The sequence below is a fragment of the Falco peregrinus genome, chromosome Z (assembly GCF_023634155.1).
Source record: "Falco peregrinus isolate bFalPer1 chromosome Z, bFalPer1.pri, whole genome shotgun sequence".
In the NCBI taxonomy this organism is placed as follows: Eukaryota; Metazoa; Chordata; class Aves; order Falconiformes; family Falconidae; genus Falco; species Falco peregrinus.
The window spans coordinates 75,924,808-75,943,887 of record NC_073739.1 but is presented as its reverse complement, the minus strand read 5'-3'; the positions used below and the strand labels follow the sequence as shown (position 1 = coordinate 75,943,887).

At 49.0% G+C, this 19,080-nt stretch overlaps 1 protein-coding gene across 1 annotated transcript in view; it reads left to right on the top strand.

Annotated features, from left to right (window-relative positions):
• The window catches only part of UBE2R2 (ubiquitin conjugating enzyme E2 R2), a 57,873-nt gene extending 41,201 nt beyond the window's left edge, over positions 1-16,672 (top strand). Inside the window, exons 2-5 of the mRNA XM_055791011.1 lie at positions 2,330-2,416; positions 7,608-7,705; positions 11,978-12,112; positions 13,545-16,672. Of these exons, the coding sequence (XP_055646986.1) occupies positions 2,330-2,416; positions 7,608-7,705; positions 11,978-12,112; positions 13,545-13,764 (540 nt within the window). The 3' untranslated portion in view covers positions 13,765-16,672. The remainder of the gene's footprint in view (positions 1-2,329; positions 2,417-7,607; positions 7,706-11,977; positions 12,113-13,544) is intronic.
• Positions 16,673-19,080: the final 2,408 nt, after the last annotated feature.

The window sequence follows — 19,080 nt, the reverse complement described above, 5'->3', positions numbered from 1 at the left end:
GTTAGAAGTGGGTTATCAACAAGTAATGTGACACTTTATCTAAATATATGATGGGTTACAGACAAGCTTGGGTTTCAGCTGCCTCCACATGAGAAGAAAATGTTTCTCTAATTCTCTCCAGTTGTGTTTTCTGGCCCCAGAACCCAAGGCATCTTTCATGTGGCAAAGCACCAGCTTTATTTAACTCCGTAATGATTGTTATTGCAGGCAGATAGCCCTTGTCCATTAAAGAGTTTTAGATGCAAAACAGGACTTAGAAGTTTGAAACAGTCTCCCAGGATCTACAGCTTCCGTGTGAATCTGCATCATGTATAGAGAGACCATAACTGGTGCTCTAGACTCACCTTTTGTCTTGAGACAAAACCCTCAGGGTTAGGCAGCTTGAGAGCAGAAGGTTTTAACAAGAGGAGTGAGTCCTGCACCTTCAGCTGCTTGACTGTGTGTGGGATGTAAACACAGTCATGCTGGTACACTACTGGCAGTATGCCTTTTTTGGTCTCCTAAAAACTATACCTGTGTAGAAGACACAGAGGTTCTGCCAAGAAATCTTGTAGCTAGCTCAACCCTGAGTTTTGTTGTCTCTTGCATTTTTAATCCCAGTCCTTGGGCTGTTTTATGTCTGAGATATTACAAAGCTGCATGTAAGCAGAGGAATGAATGGGCTTTCGCAGGAAAACCCCAGTGCTCTGGAGGAGTCTACAGCTACATGATGCAAGTACTTGAGCTGAAGTGAATCTGCTCTGCCCCGGGTAAACCTCTGCTGTGCTCTCAGTGCAGGGTGGCATGTTGCAGAGCCAGGCATCTCCTTGCTGCAGCAGTGCTTTCTTCTGAAGTGGTGTGGTAACAAGAGGCATTTGCTTGCTCTCCTTGGAGCAATGCCATTTGTGTAACTGACCTTAGACTCTGGGCTAGGATTGTTTAAGCAGACCATAATCTTCTGGTTGTGAGCATGCCATGGCAAATGACTGCGGGGTGAGGACTCACGGCTGCTGTAACATCCCCACACACAGTCGGCATCATGAGCAGGCATGTACAGAACGTAAAGCCACATGAGCTGCTGAATTTATTTCTTAATGGTGAACAGAAAACCACCTTTTCTTGGCTGTCTGGCACTCTGGCCCTATAAAATTTGGGTTGCAAGGCAAAGGCTTGTGCTGATCTGTAAGTAAAACTGTAGCCAGGTACATAATGGCTCAGTAATCCAATTTGTTTGATTACCCGCTTCTGTTTCTGGGCATAAAACTTTCCATAGTTTGTCCTGTTCAACAAGGTCAGCACCGTGTCCACATGGCATGGTTAAATATAGAAGTGAAAGAGGGTGGCCTGGGATTCTGCTCTTGCTTTCTCAGTGGCACATGAGTCCAGCTGTGGTGCAGGAACCAGGAGATGCTTCTCTGGAGATCCTGTGCTAGACTGGCGGTGGGACTTTCTCAGCATATTGAGCAGTGCCAAGGGAAGGGTTTGTGCTCCGTAGTGCAGTAAGCAGTGTGTGAGCTTCCCTTTCGAAGGGGAGGGGGTTTGGCACTTAATCAGTCCAGGTGCAGCCCTCTTTCCCACTGGTCAGCTTTTCAGACTGTTGTGAATGGCAAGACAGCACCAAGAAGTTAATATCCAGGGCTTGGATCTCTGCAGTCTTCCCACAACTCAGCTCAGAGTCTTGCCCCACAGCTGGCTGCTGACCACTGGAGGATACTGTTTGCTGTCATGCCCATCAGTATTTAGTTTGTCGAGTTGCACTGATCTATTAAACAGATACAGATGGTATTCAGACTTGGGAAATGCTTGTGGTGGCAAGAAATGTACTATTAGGGAATACAGGTAGATGGACCAGCTTAACTCCCATGCAAGAAAGGCAAAAAACCTTTGGATCTCAGTAGCGCAAGTATCTCAAATTATTTTTTTTCCTGCACAGAGAGAGTAATTTAAAATACTTGCACTGGCAAATGTAAAAAGGTCTATTCACCTTTGCAAACATTTTTAGCTTCTGAACCCAGAAGGACAGCAGTAGTATCTTGAGTTGCAGTTTTTCATATCTATTTCACCCTGTTCAACAACAATTGTTGAATATTGCTGCTTGAATTAGGATGTGGTAGAGGCCTTTTGGCTTGTTTTCTGAGCGTTACCAGCCCAGGTCACTCCAGGTGTTTAGGCTTCTCTTGTTCAGTTAGTGTTTTGCTGATTAGAAGTTGTCTAGTTATACTGTGGGGCCACATAGGCACTAGTATATAAAATGAATAATTTCATGGCCTTAATTCAAATGGTTTTCCAGTTTTCTGCTGTAGTGGTTGCTTGTTCTGTTTCATTTTTAAAATATTTTGCTCTTTTCCAGGCTCACATTAAATTTCCTATTGACTATCCATATTCACCACCTACCTTCAGATTCCTCACCAAAATGTGGCACCCCAACATTTATGAGGTAAGGTGTTTTTAAATAACTTTTTCTTGGGCGTGTGCGAAGGCTTTCTACTTCCTTAAACTTCTGGAAGTATTGAAGGTACTGAATGTCTCTAGCCATAAGTAGAGTGGTTAGCTGTTGGTGAAAAATGTCACCTTCACAGTCGAACAGTTAAATCTGTATGCTGTGGGAAATGCTGTTCTTGAGGACAGTGAGGGAGCCATTCTCATACCTGCGAGTGCAGCAGGCAGCCACAGCTGAAGCACAGTGCCATGAGTGTTGGCAATTTTAGGGGACTCTTACATCAAGGCTGGGTTGGGGGATGACCTTGCCCTACTGTGATACTTAGAATCATTTAAGGTTGGAAAAGACCTTTGAGATCATCAAGTCCAACTGTCAACCCAGGACTGCCAAGTCCGCCACTAAACCATGTCCCTAAGCACCACATCTACACATCCTTTGAGAACCTCCAGGGATGGTGATTCCACTGCTTCCCCAGGCAGCCTGTTCCAATGCTCCACCGCTCTTTCAGTGACAAAATTTTTCCTAATATCCAATCCAAACCTCCCCTCGAGCAACTTGAGGCCATCTCCTCTTGTTCTATCCCCCTGTCACCTGGGAGAAGAGACCGACCCCCCTGCCCACACCCTCCTGTCAGGCAGCTGCAGGGAGCCACAAGGTGCCCCGGAGCCTCCTCCTCTCCAGGCTGACCCCCCCCAGTTCCCCCAGCCGCTCCCCACCAGCCTTGTGCCCCAGCCCCGGCACCAGCCCCCTGCCCGTCTCTGGACACGCTGCAGCCCCTCTGCGTCCCCCTGGCAGTGAGGGGCCCAACCTGAACACAGGAGTCGAGGGGCAGCCTCGCCAGTGCCCAGTGCAGGGGGACAGCACTGCCCTGGCCCTGCTGGCCACGCTGTTCCCGGCACCAGCCAGGATGCTGCTGGCCTCCTTGGCCACCTGGGCACACGGGGGGCTCATGCCCAGCCGGCTGCCGACCAGCCCCCCCAGGCCCTTTCCCCCCAGGCAGTTCCCAGCCCCCTGCCCCCAGCCCGCAGCGCTGCGGGGGCTGGTGTGACCCACGGGCAGGACCCGGCACTGAGCCTGGTTGACCCTCACACAGCTGGCCTGGGCCCATCGCTCCAGCCTGCCCAGACCCCCTGCAGAGCCTCCTGCCCTCCCGCAGATCAACGCTCCCCCCAGCTGGGGGTCACCTGTGAACTTGGTGAGGGTGTGCTAGATCCCCTCGTCCAGATCACTGATAAAGATACGGAACAGGACTGGCCCCAGCACCGAGCCCTGGGGAACACCACCTGTGACCGGCCACCAGCTGGATGTAGCTCCATTCCCCACCACTCTCTGGGCTGACCCAGCCAGCTGGTTACCCAGCAAAGAGTTCAAGGCAATTAGTCATTGTACACAGTTCAAGTACACTTTGATTTGAGCATGTCCTTAAAAAATGGTGTGCTGAGACAAGAAATAATGCAAATGAGTCTTCTGCAGCAGTCAGCCTACAAATTAAGGGGTTTGGACTTGGGGTGCTCCAGTTGCAGAAAGAACCAGAGCTGGGCTGTACAGCCTGGTCACCCCGGGACCAGAGCGAACAGATACCTCTGCACTTAATGTCTGCTAGTGAATTTGAAGTGGCTCTTGGTTCAGTGCATGTACGGGTCATGTTCAGAGGGTAATGCTGTGGGCTGTCAAGTCCTTAACTGGATCCTGGTACAATTATGTTTCAGGTCCAGGAGGGGAATGATTTTATATAGGAGCAATTGGTTTAAATTTACAAAATTTCATAGAGCTGTATTTGAAAGCTGAAGGCCTGTTTTGGCTGAAAACTTGACTTTTTAGTGGAGGTCAGTCAAACTCTTGCTAAACTTCTAGATATCCTAGACAAGCATCAGCCTGCCAGGAGCACTGGTTGAATAGTTTGAGGAGCTTAGAGGTCTTTCAAACTGTTTCTTGTGGTGCAGCTTTGTCACCTTATCCAAGGTCTTTCTGTGAGAGGTTCTGCAGGCTTCTTTTGGACACACTTCAAAACAGGAATGTCACTTCTCTTCCTTGCTGTGACAAAATGATGGCTTCAGTTGATGCCTTGGGCTTGAAAGGCCCTTTTCTAACAAGCTGTTGCTGAATGTCCAGCCTGGAATAAGCATGCTTCAAATGTCATGGTGAAAACAGCCTTGATGGCTTAGTAATGGCCAAAAGCCTTTCCAAACTTCACTGCAGGAGAGAATAGTAATCAACTTTAATTACTGGATGCTCAGGAGGATTGCCCTAAGCCGAAGGACATCCTGAAGTCTGTCATCTGACAGTCTTGACTTGAGTCACAGACAGTCACATACTTGAGTTTCGGACTTGGCACAGAATCTTGCATGTAGCCAAGGGTGGTGTTTCTCTTTAAGGTTCTATTTCAGTTACATGTGAGTTTGATCTATAAAAAAAAGACAACTTCGAGACCTGCAGATTACTGCAGATCCGTATTGTGGACGTTGATTCTGGAACCAGAAATTCTCATGCAGGAGGTGAGTGGGGAATGGTTACCAAAATGGTATGTACAAAATGAGTCTTGGAAAGGACCTCTCCCGGTCCTGGTTGGAAAAATGAAAAATTTGCTCTAGAAACAACTGAAGACAGGAGGAGAAACTAACCCAAAACTTGGTGGGTGTATTTTAGGGTTACTCTTCAAATACTGCAGCTCTCAGCTTTGTACTTTGTGTTCATAGCAGTATTTCTTGGAGCTGAGGGAGTCTGAAGCAGCTTGCAGGCTGTTTTGGAAAAAACATTTAAGCAATGAAGATGAGGCACGGGGATAACTCCAAATGAAACTGAGAATAAATCAGCAAAGGGCTTGAGGTTTGAGGGTTTGTCAGGAGGAAGATTAAAAAAAATAAAAATCTATTAGTGCAAGGAAGATGAAAGAAAGTGCCAGGTTTACAAAATCTGCTGGTGAGACCAGATGGAGAGGTTGGGGCTAGCAGTTCCAGTTCTGAGCAATGAGAATTGAGTAACTTGTGTGTGTTCCCCATCTCCAGTTCACTTGGGTCATCTAGTTGAATTTTGGTAAAATTGCATTCACTTCTTTTTTTTTGATGTAACAGTTCTCAGTCCTAATAGAAGTACAGACTGTTTCCCACTGGCAGATGAATATCCCATCTTCCCATTGTTTATATCTTTCAAAAATGTAGGTATGGGAAGGCTCTCGCCTTGACTATGTTGATACCTAAAACTATGCAGATCTCATCAGGCTCCATGACACCTTTACCCTTCCAGACGCCGTAATGCAGTGCTGCCCTGCTTCAGTTCCCAAACGTTTCACATTGATAGTGGCAAGAGGGAAACTTCTCACATCCTTGCTTCCCTCTGTTTTTGTACTGCCGAATATCTGCTTATCCACATGCTGCTGACCTAATCACTCAAGGAACTTCCAAGTGCTGCGATGCTTTCTGCTGGCCACCAGCACTGCATTCTCCCAGGAGGCGGTTAAAAGAAAAACTGGGTGAACTCATAGAAAGTATTAATAAAACCAGAATAGGCTGTGAACATAATCTAACATTAGTAAGGTTAACTTCACCTTAAAATGATATTTAAAAAATATTTCTAGATAGCACAAGATTCTTGGAATCCTAAAAAGGAAACTGCCTTGTTAATGGCAAACTGTTCCAGCAATGTAAGTGTATGCTTGGGTATTCAGCAGCTCCCAGTGCTATGTTGCCGTGCATAGTTGCATTTTTGACAAAAACCTGCTTTGAAATGACAAGGGTTTGCAAGATTAGCATACCTGGTTAGGTTAGTGAGCTGCTGCAATCTGGATACTGATCACAAGCCTCCAGTGTCGAAGTAGGGTCTGATTTGGCTATGAAACAAATGTCATTGTTAATCAAGGTTTGGGAGGCCCCTTCAGGTGAGCTGCTGCTATCTGTAGCTGTGATCACTGGCTCGGGCTCAAAGACATGGATGCTGTCGCTGTGAGCAGCATGTCTTTGTGCTCTGGTTTCTGTGCATCTAGTAGTGCTGGAGGGTCCTCAGGATGTAGCTGAGACCAGCTGCGTGGGCAGCTGCCAGCCTGCAATTTCAAACAGAACTGATATGCAGGTTCTCTGCTGTTCCTGTCCTCAGTCTGTGTCTTGGGTCACGGTGACAAGGGACAGCATGAGTGCTGCCTATCAGCTGAGTCTGTGCCACCTGAAGGTGTGGGGCTGCTTCTAGGAACTTGTAAGTCACCCCAGCAGCTGGTTGCAAGAGGCTGCAAGCCAGCAGGGCCAGCAGAGGCCAATGTCTGCTGCTGGATTTGGGGTCCCATCTGCACCTTTACCCCATCCTGCAGTAAGGCGTTGGGACCCCACGAGTCCCTGGAGTCAGCTTCAGTGGAGAGTATCAGCTGTGCTGAATACTGCTACAGCACTCCTGCAACGTGGTGGTGTCAGAGTGCTGTTGCTGGTGGAGAATTGGTTTTACAGGCTTTTTGAAGTATTTATAAATGGTAGGTATTATGGAGCTTTACATCTATATTCAGGCTATAACACTGGTGAGTAAAACACAGATTGAGGATTACGTGGCTGTATGGCTTCCATATGCTGTGAGAATATTCTTCCTCTTGCATGCTGGAAGGGGTTTTCAGTGAAACTCTCAGAGAGCATCTCCTGATTTTTCACCTGATATTTCAGACAGCTGTGTCGTGGGGGAGCAGTGTTAAGCCTGCCCTGTGCCATCTGCTCAACCCCCTTGTGTCCTGGGAGAAGCGTTGTTTTGATACCTAGGCTAGCAGAAAGTGCTAAACCCTTCAATTCAAAAAATCCTGTAGCTAACTCAGCCACCACTGGGAACAGAGAAAATTTTTAACTCTACTTTGGGATTCCTGTAACTAAAGCTCATTTCTGTCACTGTGACAGTGCTTGCTATCTGGAGACCAATTTGGTTTTATGTGACTTTATTACTGTTTTTGCTTGCTTTGCTACATTCTTTAAACCTCTTGACTTGAGATTGCTTTATACCAACTTGCAGATTAACACTGTTTAGCAAGGGAAACTTTTGAGTGTATACAGTAGACCCCAGCAGAATTGAGAACCATTTCCAGGTCTTGCATATTTTTACTGACACTTAAGGTGTTCATCTCAACAAGGTTAAACCGCTCGGAACATGGCCAGAGTGGTGCAGCTGAGGCATCAGACCTCTGCCTCAAGTCAGGCTATTCTCAACTTCTGTTTCTGTCTTGCAGAATGGAGATGTATGTATTTCAATTCTTCATCCACCCGTAGATGACCCACAAAGTGGAGAACTGCCATCCGAGAGGTGGAACCCCACCCAAAATGTCAGGTAACTGAATGTGATGTACAACAGTGACCTCAAAGGCCTGTCATCTCTCTCCAAGGCAAAGGCCTGTGTTGGGAGAGGCTTCGAAGGGAATTTAAGACCTTGGGAGTTTGGGGGCTTGAAGAAAGTGGGAACCAGGCTTATCAAACTGTCTGAAGGTACCGGAGTGCTGTGTCCTGATACTGGGCAAACAGTTTGCATTAACAGCATAAAACCCGTGAACAGGACAGAAGGCTCTGCTTTCTCAAATGTTCTAGCATTTCCATGTTATCCTATGCTTAGGTTTTTCAAACTCCTCCAAGATGCCACTCATAGAAGACAACATTTTTGAGTGTTCAGGCTCAGCAGGAGTAACTTTGTGCATAATCCTGCCTTCTGTTTGACTTCCAGTATGTCTCTTGTCCTGCAGTGTGATGTCTTGAACAGTTGGCCAGATGGCTTGCTTTCTGCCAAAAAACCGAAGGATCACTAAATACTAGAGGCATTCAAGGCTAGCCTCTCCATTATTTTTTTTTTTGAAACACCAGCTGAATTTCATTCTCATTACAAGACACTGCCAGTAAAGAAACTGACTAGGTGACAAGCCTCAGCTCATAGTTAGGAAATTACTTTGGGCATTAATTACTTATATAGCACAGGCACTTTTGAGTATGTAGTTATATACAACTAAAGATTTACATGAATCTTATCACAATGATAGTTCTCTTATTTCTGCTCTCCCTTACCATGGTGAAGCTTTTGGTGCTTGCTTTCTTGGAATGTGTTCAGCTTAAGGATGACATTTGAGGAGACAACATTCCTCAGCTAGGTCAGCAAACAGAAATAAAACTTGTCCTTAACTGTTAGCCTTCTACCAGCATCTCCCATTGGGCTAAGTGCTGAGAGATGCATCCTGCTGAGGTCCCATCTGGCTTTGCAAGGCTCCAGAGTCAGACAGGAGGCAGCAGGACTGAAGGGCAGCATGTTTGTAATGAGCTGCCTATGTAATCTAGGGCTTCTCTTCAGCTGCTGAATTTTGTAAATTCTGCTGAGTATTGGCTGTTTACTACAGACAGCTGTGGTTGAAGTGTCTGAAGGGGGGCATGTCATTCATTAACTTTGAGAGCACCTGTGTGTTCACCTCTAATGGTGTCAGGCATGCTGATCATTTTTTTTTTTTAAAACACAGTCAATATGAATTTTCCCATCACTCGGATCTAGATGTGGCAGGCATAAGTAAACATGGCAAACATGCAGCAAGATGTGAAGGAAGGCAGCTGTGATCTTTGTGGCAGAGAATTCTGCTTGTCTTCTCACATCCCGAGTCCCGTAGAGCTGTGGAGGTGGTGGCAGGTCTTAGAGTTGAGGCTCTTTGATCACTTTAGTTGCCCTTTTCCATATCTCCCCCGTCTCACCTCTGTCCTTTGAGGTACACAGGCCAAAACTGAGCACAATGTTCAAGATGTTGGTACACGTCTATCTAGTGAAGATGGGCTTGTCTCACTGTTGCTTTGTTTCCTGAGAATGCCCATTTTTGTTGGCTTTTTTTTGGCTGCCTTAAGGTTTGGACAGTTTCTGCAGCCAGCTCAATGCATGAACTTGTCTGCCAGTACAGTCTATACTGGAGAGCAAAAATGTGTTAGGACAAGTCTATGCCCACCTCTAAAGGTGGCTCTGAGACGCTTCGGTGTAGATAGTAGCTGGAACAAAAAAAACCCCATACATTGTTCAAAATGAGTATAACAGGATGTGCTGATTGGGAGCACCAGCCATTCTACATAATGTCTGGTTTTGATGAAATTTATCTGTTTTTGAGCTTTCTCTTGATGGATGGAGTGAAAAAGATGCTTGACAGGTCTGTTTCCTTGAGCCTCTGCTGGCTGCTCTCCCCTCCTGGTGAAGGGATGTAGAGGGACTCACTCTGAAGACAACAGTACGGAAAACACAACAGCTCACTGTTTCCCAGAATAGGGTTGGGGATGTAAGAAAGCAGAAGGCAGTCTTGAAACCACCGCTTTTCATGCGAACAGCTTGCATGAAGCAACACACTAGAACAACCTTGCCTGACAGAAACAGACCCCTGACAGTATGGCAGAGGGTCAGTCTCTTGTCTGGTCCAGTGCGGTTTGTATCTGACGTTGAGGAAATTTTCGGTCCTGTGTGGGTAAGTGTTTTTTGTGGCTTTGGTCCTGTCAGATCCCATGTGCTGGGATCCCTTGCTGTTACTGTACCTTGTTTATGCTGTTTACCCACAGTAGCAGGGTTTGTCTCAGAGCAGGCAGTCTCACTTTTAAGTTACCACCAGTGAAGGAGCTGATCTAACATGATGGTTGGGAATGAAGAATGCAGAGCACCTCACCACTAATAGACAGTTGCCTTGGTGTATTAAAGTAGCTTTGCGGTGACTTTGGAGTCTGGGGCACTGCAGTGGAAATGGGCTTCTTGTCACTTTGTTGATGGAAGTGTGGTAGAGCAGATGCTAGATCCAGACATGAATTCCTGTCCTCAGCCTTCCCTAGAGTTTGCTTGCTCTGCAGTGAAGCTGCTGCAATGATGCCGGAGCTGATATGCTGGCTTTATAGCCTGCTTGCTGGGAATCAAAAGCTTTTACGTGAGTTCTTGAGATGAAGTAGAAGATGGCCTCTCTTTGGCCCATCATTCCAGTCTGACCAGACAGTCTTTTTCTAGAGCTGCTGTTCTCTTTTCCCTACTGAATTATATCACTTGGAAAATAAATTGTGTAAGACTGTCCTGATAGCTGTGCTGAACAGTCTGGCCAGACACAAGTGTTCAGTTTCAAAACTTTTAAAGAAACACAGCATCCAAATGACCAAGCACTTCCTGTAATTGTATCCCTGATACATGGTCTGGTAGATGTGTTCGGCTCTGCATGTACCCCTAGAATCAATGCAAGTACAGCTGCGGCGAATGAGGAGATGTGACGCAGCTTGATGCAAGCAAATGTCGATTTATTGTACAGAAGCACAAGTTTATATACACTTTCAGAAGCTGCGCGTTTTAAACAGGTTGGTTCTTGAAGCTAAGCCTTGCATACTAGGCAATCCCCGATCGGTGGTAAACTACCATCCATTAACAGCAAGGTGTTACCTCTCCTTGGCGCCATCCGTCCCCCACTCCCCTGTGCTCTGTATCATGTTAATTGTTGTCTAGACAAGCTCGAGCACGTTCCCCCCAGCTGATTGCCATGCATGGTCCTAGTTTCCAGCCCGCTCCTGCATACAGCTGGGGCTGTAGTCTTCTAATCAAGTTCTGCAAAGCAGTTGCTACATACTGCTGTGTATCAAGACTTATTCTTGTATCTCATTTTTCCCTTTCATTTAAATCCCAAGCTGTTGCCAGCAGGACCACCTCAGACATGTGAAGCTGTTGTGGTAGTAGCTACAGCCAGGTGTCTGGGTGTGTAGGGCTGTGTGATGTGACTCACTGCTGAGTTTTGTGTTGGTTGTGGCACAGTGAAGGGCTGAATCTCTGAAGTGCAAATGCAGGAAGAGATGTAGAAAATGCAGGAGAAGGGTCTGGGTGAGGGAGGTGGTGTTTGTTCCTAGCAGATGCCAGCAGAGCAGCTAGCTAGCTCTGTGCTGCTGCTAGAAAATCTAGGAAGGCTGTCTTGTCTGCTGAGGCTTACATGACTGGCTCTTGCTGGCTTTGCTGAATACCAACCAGCAGCTGAATCCTGCTGGGCCCTTGGCAGCTTGCCTGGGTATTGAACAACACCTGCACTATTTCGCCCTGGCTGTGCTCAGCAGCCGGAGTGATGCACAAGCTGAGGGGAGAGGTGAGATCTGCCCACAGCTTCAACCTCTTAACACGCAGTGGGGCAGGGAAGGCAGTGCCCCTTGTCTGATGGCCTTGAGTCATAGTGGTCCTTCTCCCTACACAGGGCAGGCGAAGAGACTGGCTTTCTGCTGGGAGGTTGAATGTCACCAGGAACAGGCTTGCCATGCAGGTTTCCAGCCCTGCACGATCCACGGGTGGTGTGGACAAGCTGAATTCTGGTCTGATCCTAGCTTTGACTGATGTCCTGACACAAGCACATGCACAGACATGATGGTCTGTAGTCAGATGAGATCCCTGAGGTTTTATTGTCACCTTCCCTATGCTGATGGCCAGGGTCTGAAGTTCATAAATACCTGCTCTTACTTCAGATATTACCCTTAGTTACCCTTAATACTCGCCTTTAGACAAGTTCCTGATGCATCGCCTAAAGAAGTCGTTGGCGTCCAGAACCCACGAATGTGTCAGCTCTGACTCTGCTGTTGTGGTTACCTTTTTCAGGACTATCTTACTGAGTGTGATCTCTTTGCTTAATGAGCCCAACACATTCTCTCCTGCCAATGTGGATGCGTCAGTCATGTTCAGGAAATGGAGGGACAGTAAAGGAAAAGACAAGGAGTATGCTGAAATCATAAGGTAAGCTCTGCCATGTGTGATGCTGTGCTACTGGCCTCCTGCTTTGAATCCTACGAAACAGGCTGCTTTGCAGAATTTGCTGAAACCAGCTTCTCGCTGTGGTTGCTTCTTTGGAAATGAAACTTGCTGCCTTATTCCAAGTCCATGCTTCTGGTCCCTCTAGGTTTTTCAGCACACAGAAGCAGTGCAAGCTTCTGGAGCAGGACTGGGCTGATCTGTCTGTAAATTGTTCTTTTTTTCAAAACTAATCTGGCATGATGCTCTGCAAAACCTATTGGCTGCTAGTAAATCCCAGTTGAAGTCCCTGCTTGCCTTTGAGCATTCCTGCATTGCCTGGGATGTGATACAAACTGACTGCATCCTACAAATTCTGTGCTTACTGCACTCATGAATCATAATCTTGTCCTTCCAGTTTGAAGGAATATCAGTGGGATTTGGCAAGCACTTGCAAAGCTGGGTTTGATTAGCTAGAAGAACTGTTCAGTCTTGACTGTCCTTTGCTGATAAGTTCATGGCTCACCAGGTGCTGTAGGGAGATGATGTGAACTCGAGCCAGAGCTGCCCGTACAGCAGTGGGGCTGCTGTCATGCTTGGGGCAAGACCACATCTGCATGGACTCCGCTAGCTGGATGTGTAGCATATACCTCTGGCTGGAGCTGCGCCGGGCAGTCAGCCTGTGGAAGGAGCCTCGCTGGGAGGTTATCGTAGTCACTTGCAGCTCCCTTGGCTGTGGCAGAGCTGGATGCACTCTACAAACAGAGCATGGCGGACTGATGGGCAGGCAGGCAGGCTGCCGTCTGCTCTTCTCCGTGCTGGGAGGCAACGTGGGCCAGCCAACCGTTCACAGGCCTAGTGCTGCAGGGAAGGAGGCAGCAGCCGTGAGCCTGTCCTGGGGTGATGGGAAACACTTGTCTTCTGCCAGCCCCCCGCAGCACTGGGGATTACAGCTGCATCTCGGGGTGCAGCCACCTGCTCTGACTGCTCTTACCCTCTAGCGGGAGCTCAGAGCTGCCAAAATCTTGCAGGAATCGCAGTTTTGAGCATGCAAGGCTAGAGTCATCAGTGGTGGAGCCAGTAGGTCATCTTAGGAAATCCCTGAATCTTGGGAAATCCCTGACCATCCTTTCTGAAGCAAATGTAATGAAATTTGCTCTGAGCTGTGGCAGGTCTCTAGTGTGGAGTCTTGCAGAATAACTGATTTCCTATGTTGCTGAGAGCATGTGTGCTGCAAACACCCTTGGAGTGCTTCCAAGCCTGGGGCTGCAGGAACTGAGTCTGTTTCTAGTGCTGCTTCTGGCTCTTCAGCCAAACACCAGCTCTCCTGACTCTGAGCTGCCAGGAGGGCTGTGCTGGGGCTGGCTGGGAGGTGGGGAGCTGAGCCACGCTGCTGCTGGCACACGGTCCTGCTCACCTTGCTGTGTCCTCGTCGCAGGAAACAGGTTTTGGCCACCAAAGCTGAGGCAGAGAAGGATGGCGTGAAGGTCCCCACTACACTGGCAGAGTACTGCATCAAAACTAAAGTGCCTTCCAATGACAACAGTTCAGATTTGCTTTATGACGACTTGTATGATGACGACATTGACGATGAAGATGAGGAGGAGGAGGATGCCGACTGTTACGATGATGATGATTCTGGCAATGAGGAGTCGTGACCTGCTCCCTCTAAGCCCCTGTACTGCCCTGCCGACTCAGGCCAGAAGGGAGCAGCGGTAACCTAGCAGCAGTCCAGCAAAAAAGTGGGGGGGGGGGGGGGATCAAAACTTTTTGTCTCCTGCTGTCTCCTGTTGTATGGATCTGTTTGCTCCTTTTTTATGGACCTCTTAGAGACCCTCCACAGAATGTCTGAATTCTTGCATTCTTAACCCTTTCATCACTGTATTATGATTTCTTTTTAAAAAAGAAACTCCCCTTTTCACTTCTCTTCGAAATGCTCACAGTGAAACAGGTTTGCTCGCGTTTAGTTTCTTGAATTAAATACAGTCTTGCATTGAGATGTGTAATGTATTTAAAGCTGGAACAAACCCATTGGAGGCTGAGTTTTCGGGAGTTCAAGTGCTGCATTTACTGGGAAGAAAAAAAAAAATCCACACAAAGCAAATTGCCAAGGTTTAGCTGCTCCATTTACAATAATAGCGTGTGTACATTCGTTTAGCCTTGTGGTGGTGGCTTTTCCTTTATAAGGTGTGGGGCGGAGAGTGTAAAGCTACTGTGTGTTGAGCTTGATGGGATGTCACTGAAAGGTACAGTATTCCTTTTCAGCCTGCTCAAGTTAGAAAATAGCTGGCCCCTGGAGCCCCAGAGGGCACAGTCAGCTTTGTCTCTGAAAAAGGCTTGTGATATGAACCCTAAAATAAACAATTAACACTTCACATCTGTACAACTGAGCCCTGGGTTGCTATCCAATTTTTTTTTTTTTTTCAGACTAGGTTGGGGTTGAAAAAGTTGAGTTTAGCTGCTGAGATCTGCTGCCAGCTGCCCCTCTCCAGATGGAGGAGAACAGATGTTGTCTCCTGCTGCCCAGCAGGCCAGCATTCATCCTGAACCTCTTTTTGGCAGTGGGAGAGACCAACAGCCGCCTGCCCCAGTGCTCGTGAGCAGCACTCGCTTCCTGCAGCCCAAATCCAGTGCTGGCCTGAGCCTTCTTCATGTTGCATATGTAGGTCACCCGTTGGTAGGCGCAGCTCTGGTGCAGTCCTGCAGCGTTGGCAGAAGTCAGCCTTTAGTGCCTGCCTGGGGTGGCCAGGCTGTCGCTGTGCCCGCAGTGGCAGCTAGGGTGTGGGGCAGAGGGGGTGGGGGTGTGCTGGGCTCTCCCCTGCCTGGCTGGCTGCTGGGGCACGGGTAAGCGTGCGCAGCCCCCCAGGAGAGGGGTACATAGAGCTTTCAGGCTGGAAGAGAAGGCCAGCAGCGGGGTTTGACAGGCTATTTAGCAGCATGCTTCAGCTGGTGCACTGAGCTTGGCCTCCTGCATGTTTTTGGGAGCTCTTGGCAGAGCTTAGGGGCCTCCCTCCTGTCTGCTGAATCCTCTTCCTCAGTCCCTCAGCATCCTCACCCTGTTGTAGTGTACTCTTGTCCAGCTGTGGTGCAGTGGCCTGAATTCACCTTTTGCATGATCCCTTGATCAGCAGCCAGCCCTGCCCTCCTGTGCTGAGCCCTGGCACCCTCAGGAGCAGATCTGAAGCTCTGGCCCTGCTTGGGTGACACTCCAGTCCCACAGGTACAGCAGCAGTTACCCTGATAAGAGCTGCAGGCTCAGGCATTAGTTTATGCCTCCCCTTTGTATATCTCAGGGTTTTCAATGGTACGTCACCAGCTGTGGTCCCTTGGGGGTGCTTTGGTGGGAGTCAGTTTTGTTCTGCCATCAGCTTGGTGGCTGTGTCCTGGGATGACAGTGAGCAAGTTTAGAGTGCGTTGCCCGGGGTGGAGAGGAGGGGAGGAAGGCTGGTGGGGCTCTACCTGAAGTGAGCAAGGCAGATGTGTTTTCAGAATGTTGCTTGGTTGGCATTTGCTGCAGCAGGGACAGTCCCTGCTCCTCTGCGCCCTGCAGAGCAGAGGCAAGGCCAGGTGGTGACACCTTGTCCCCCAGCGCTCCCCGCAATGGTCTGCCCTCCTGCTTGCATGTTACCTGGGGAGGTGGCTGGGCCTCTCCTGAAGCGTCCCACGCGGGCTGCCTCAGCTTGTCCTTCCAGCAAGGACTGATGCAGCCCCTGGTGTCTTTTGGAGCTGGCAGCGGGGCTCCCCTGTGTCTAGTGATGGGTTGGGGCACCCCCCAGCCTCACTCCAGCCTGTGAGCAGTGCCAGTGCTGGCAGGTGGGTCCTTGGGCCTCCTGGCTGCAGGACTGGTCTTGGGGCCGCACCAGGACAGGGACACCAACGTCCACCTTTTGTGGGGGTGAAGGAGCGGAGTATGGCAGTGCTGGCTGTGTTGATGACTTGGTTTGAAATGAGGATACTGCATCTTTCAGGATTTCCCTTGTACTTTTGACCGTCTTCACTGTATACTCTCCAGTGACTTGTATTTTCAAGCTTGGTGTTGTAAGATGCATTATCATGACTCTTCTGTTACCCTTTTCTAAGGACAAAAAGCAACCTATTTTGAGAGCTCCCACATTAACCAGACTAATTTCTCTTCCCCACTGTCCCATGCAGTGTCATTGCTTGTTGACTTGCTGGTTTCTTTTTTTTGGGATACAAACTGAAGTATGAGGGGTTGTTTGTTTTTTTTTTTTTTTGAAACTATTTAAGAGATTGCAGAAAAATGTTTACCTGATCTGTGTATTCTGATGTATTTTCTTAACCCTCTTCTCCTGTCTCAGCCAATACTAGCGTTTACATTTGCAACTACAAGCCCCTTCAAATGCAGTTTTCAACCATTCTGAAACCAGCAGGGTACACTAGATTTCTTAGTAGTTTTCTTAGCTGAAATGCCAGATGTTTTCTTTTTTTCTTCAGTATAATTTACCAGAAAGAATTAACTGATGCATTTTTGTGTTGTCTTTCCCTTCAGTAGTTATATTTTGTCTTTTCTGCACATCTGTCTACTAATAAAAATGTGAAACGAAAGTATCCCTGTACTGTTACTTCCCTGTTTAATTGAGCTGTTTTATTTGCATGGGTTACTTAAAGCTTTGAATAACAGCTACTCAGAAGTTCAGTGTTGCTCCATCATTAATGCCTATACGTACACATAAGTATCTATAAGGTTATTGGTAAATAAAGCTGCTCTTTGACAGCTGCCTGCCTGAACGCCAGACTAAAGAATGAACTGATTTAAAGAGGTGCTTTGGCAAAAGGCTATGGGCTTTGCTGTTATACTTAGGAAGACTAAATCAGGAAGGGGGAGACTAATGTGGGTAAGGTCAAGCATGGTCAGGTTTGGAAGAGACTGCTGGAGATCTCGTCCAGCCCCCCCGTATAGCAGGTTCACTGAGAGCAGGTTGCACAGAGTCATGTCCAGGAGTGTTTGAAACAGCTCCAGAGAAGGAGATGCCACAGCCTCTATGGACAGCCTGTGCCAGGGCTCTGTCACCTTGAGGGTAAAGAGGTTCTTCCACAGATTCAGATGGAGCTTCTGTGCTGCGGTTTGTGCCTGTCCTGTCGCTGGGCACCAATGAAAAGAGACTGGCCCCATCCTGCTACTTGCCCTCAAGTTATTTGCAGACATTGATAAGATCCCCTCTCAATCTCCTCCAGGCTAAAGAGGCGCAGCTCCCTCAGCCTTTCCTCACCAGGCAGATGCTCCAGTCCCCTGATGGTCTTTGCAGCCCCCACCGGACCCTCCCCAGCAGTTCCCAGTCCCCCCTGAACTGGGGAGCCCAGCACTGGGCACAGCACTGCAGGTGGGACCTCACCAGGGCAGAGCAGAGGGGGAGGATCCCCCCTCGACCTGCTGGCCCCGCTCCTCCTCATGCCCCCCAGGGTCCCACTGGCCTGCTTGGCCACCGGGGCACACAGCTGGCCCACGGGCAACTGGCTGCCCAGCAGCACTCCCAGGTCCTTCTCCGCAGAGCTGCCCCCCAGCAGGTCACCCCAGCCTGTGCTGGTGCCTGGGGCTGTCCCTCCCCAGGGGCAGGACCCTACACGTGCCGCTGTGGAACTTCATGAGGTTCCTCTGCCCGACTCTCCAGCCCGTCCAGGTCTCTCTGAACAGCAGCGCAGCCTCCTGGTGTGTCAGCCGCTCCTCCCAGTTCTGCATCATCAGCAAACTTGCTGAGGGTGCGCTCAGTCCCTTCGTCCAGGTCAATGGTGAATGAGTTGAATGGGACCGGGCCCAGCACCGACCCCTGGGAGCACCGCGAGCTACAGGCCTCCAGCTGGACTCTGCGCCGCTGATCACAACCCCTGAGCTCTGCTGTTCCGCCAGCTCTCGATCCACCTCACTGTCCACTCATCTAGTCCACACTGCCTGAGCTTACGTGTCAGGATCTTATGGGAGACAGTGTCAAAAGCCTTGCTGAGATCAAGGCAGACAACATCCACCGCTGCTCTCCCCTCATCTTCCATCAGAGAAGGCTATCGGGTTGGTCAGGCATGATTTCCCCTTGGTGAATCTGTGTTGACTCTTCCTGATGACCTCCTTTTCCTCCACGTGCTTTGAGATGACCACCAGGATGAGCTGTTCCATCACCTTTCCAGGGATGGAGGTGAAGCTGACTGGCCTGTAGTCTCCCGGATCCTCCTTCTTGCCCTTTTTGAAGGCCGGAGTGGCCCTGGCTTTCCTCCTGTCCTCAGGCACCCCTCCTGTTCTCCATGGCCTTTCAAAGATGGTGGGGAGCGGCTTGGCAATAGCGTCTGCCAGCTCCCTCAGCGCTCTGGGTGCATCCCGACAGGGCCCATGGATTTGTGGGTGTCAAGCTGCTTAAGTGATCTCTAACATGATCCTCCTCGACCAAGAGAGACTCTTCCTTTCTCCAGACTTCCTTTCTTGCCTCCAGGCTCTGGGATAACAGAGGGCCGGCCTCGGCAGTGAAGGCTGAAGCAAAGGCAGCATTCAATAACTCCTCTTTCTCTGTCCCTGGGCACCAGGGCACCCACCTCAGTCAGCAGCCGGCCCACATTTTCCCGAGTCATCCTTCTCCTGCTGAGGTACTGGAAGAAGCCCTTCTTGTCCCTGACCTCCCTCACCGGGTTTCATTCCAAACACACCTTGGCCCGCCTCATCGCCTTCCTGTGTGTTCTGGCAACATCCCTATATTCCTCCCAAGTGGCTTGTCCCTCCTTCCACATCCTGAATGTTCATGATCTCATGTGACTGCAGCAGTGACTTTGGGCAGAGCTGCTGGTGCTGCTGGTGGCCAGTTCCCTGGCAGGGTTCCTGAAACAATCAGACAAGGCAGCAGGGGAGCTTGCTTGGTGGGGCAGAGGGCTTTGACATCATGCAGGAGACTGGCAGAGGATTTCAGATGATCACTGCCAGCCCTTCGGGGTCCTTGCCCTGCCTGGCCCCTGCTGCTCCTTGTAAGTTGAAGAGT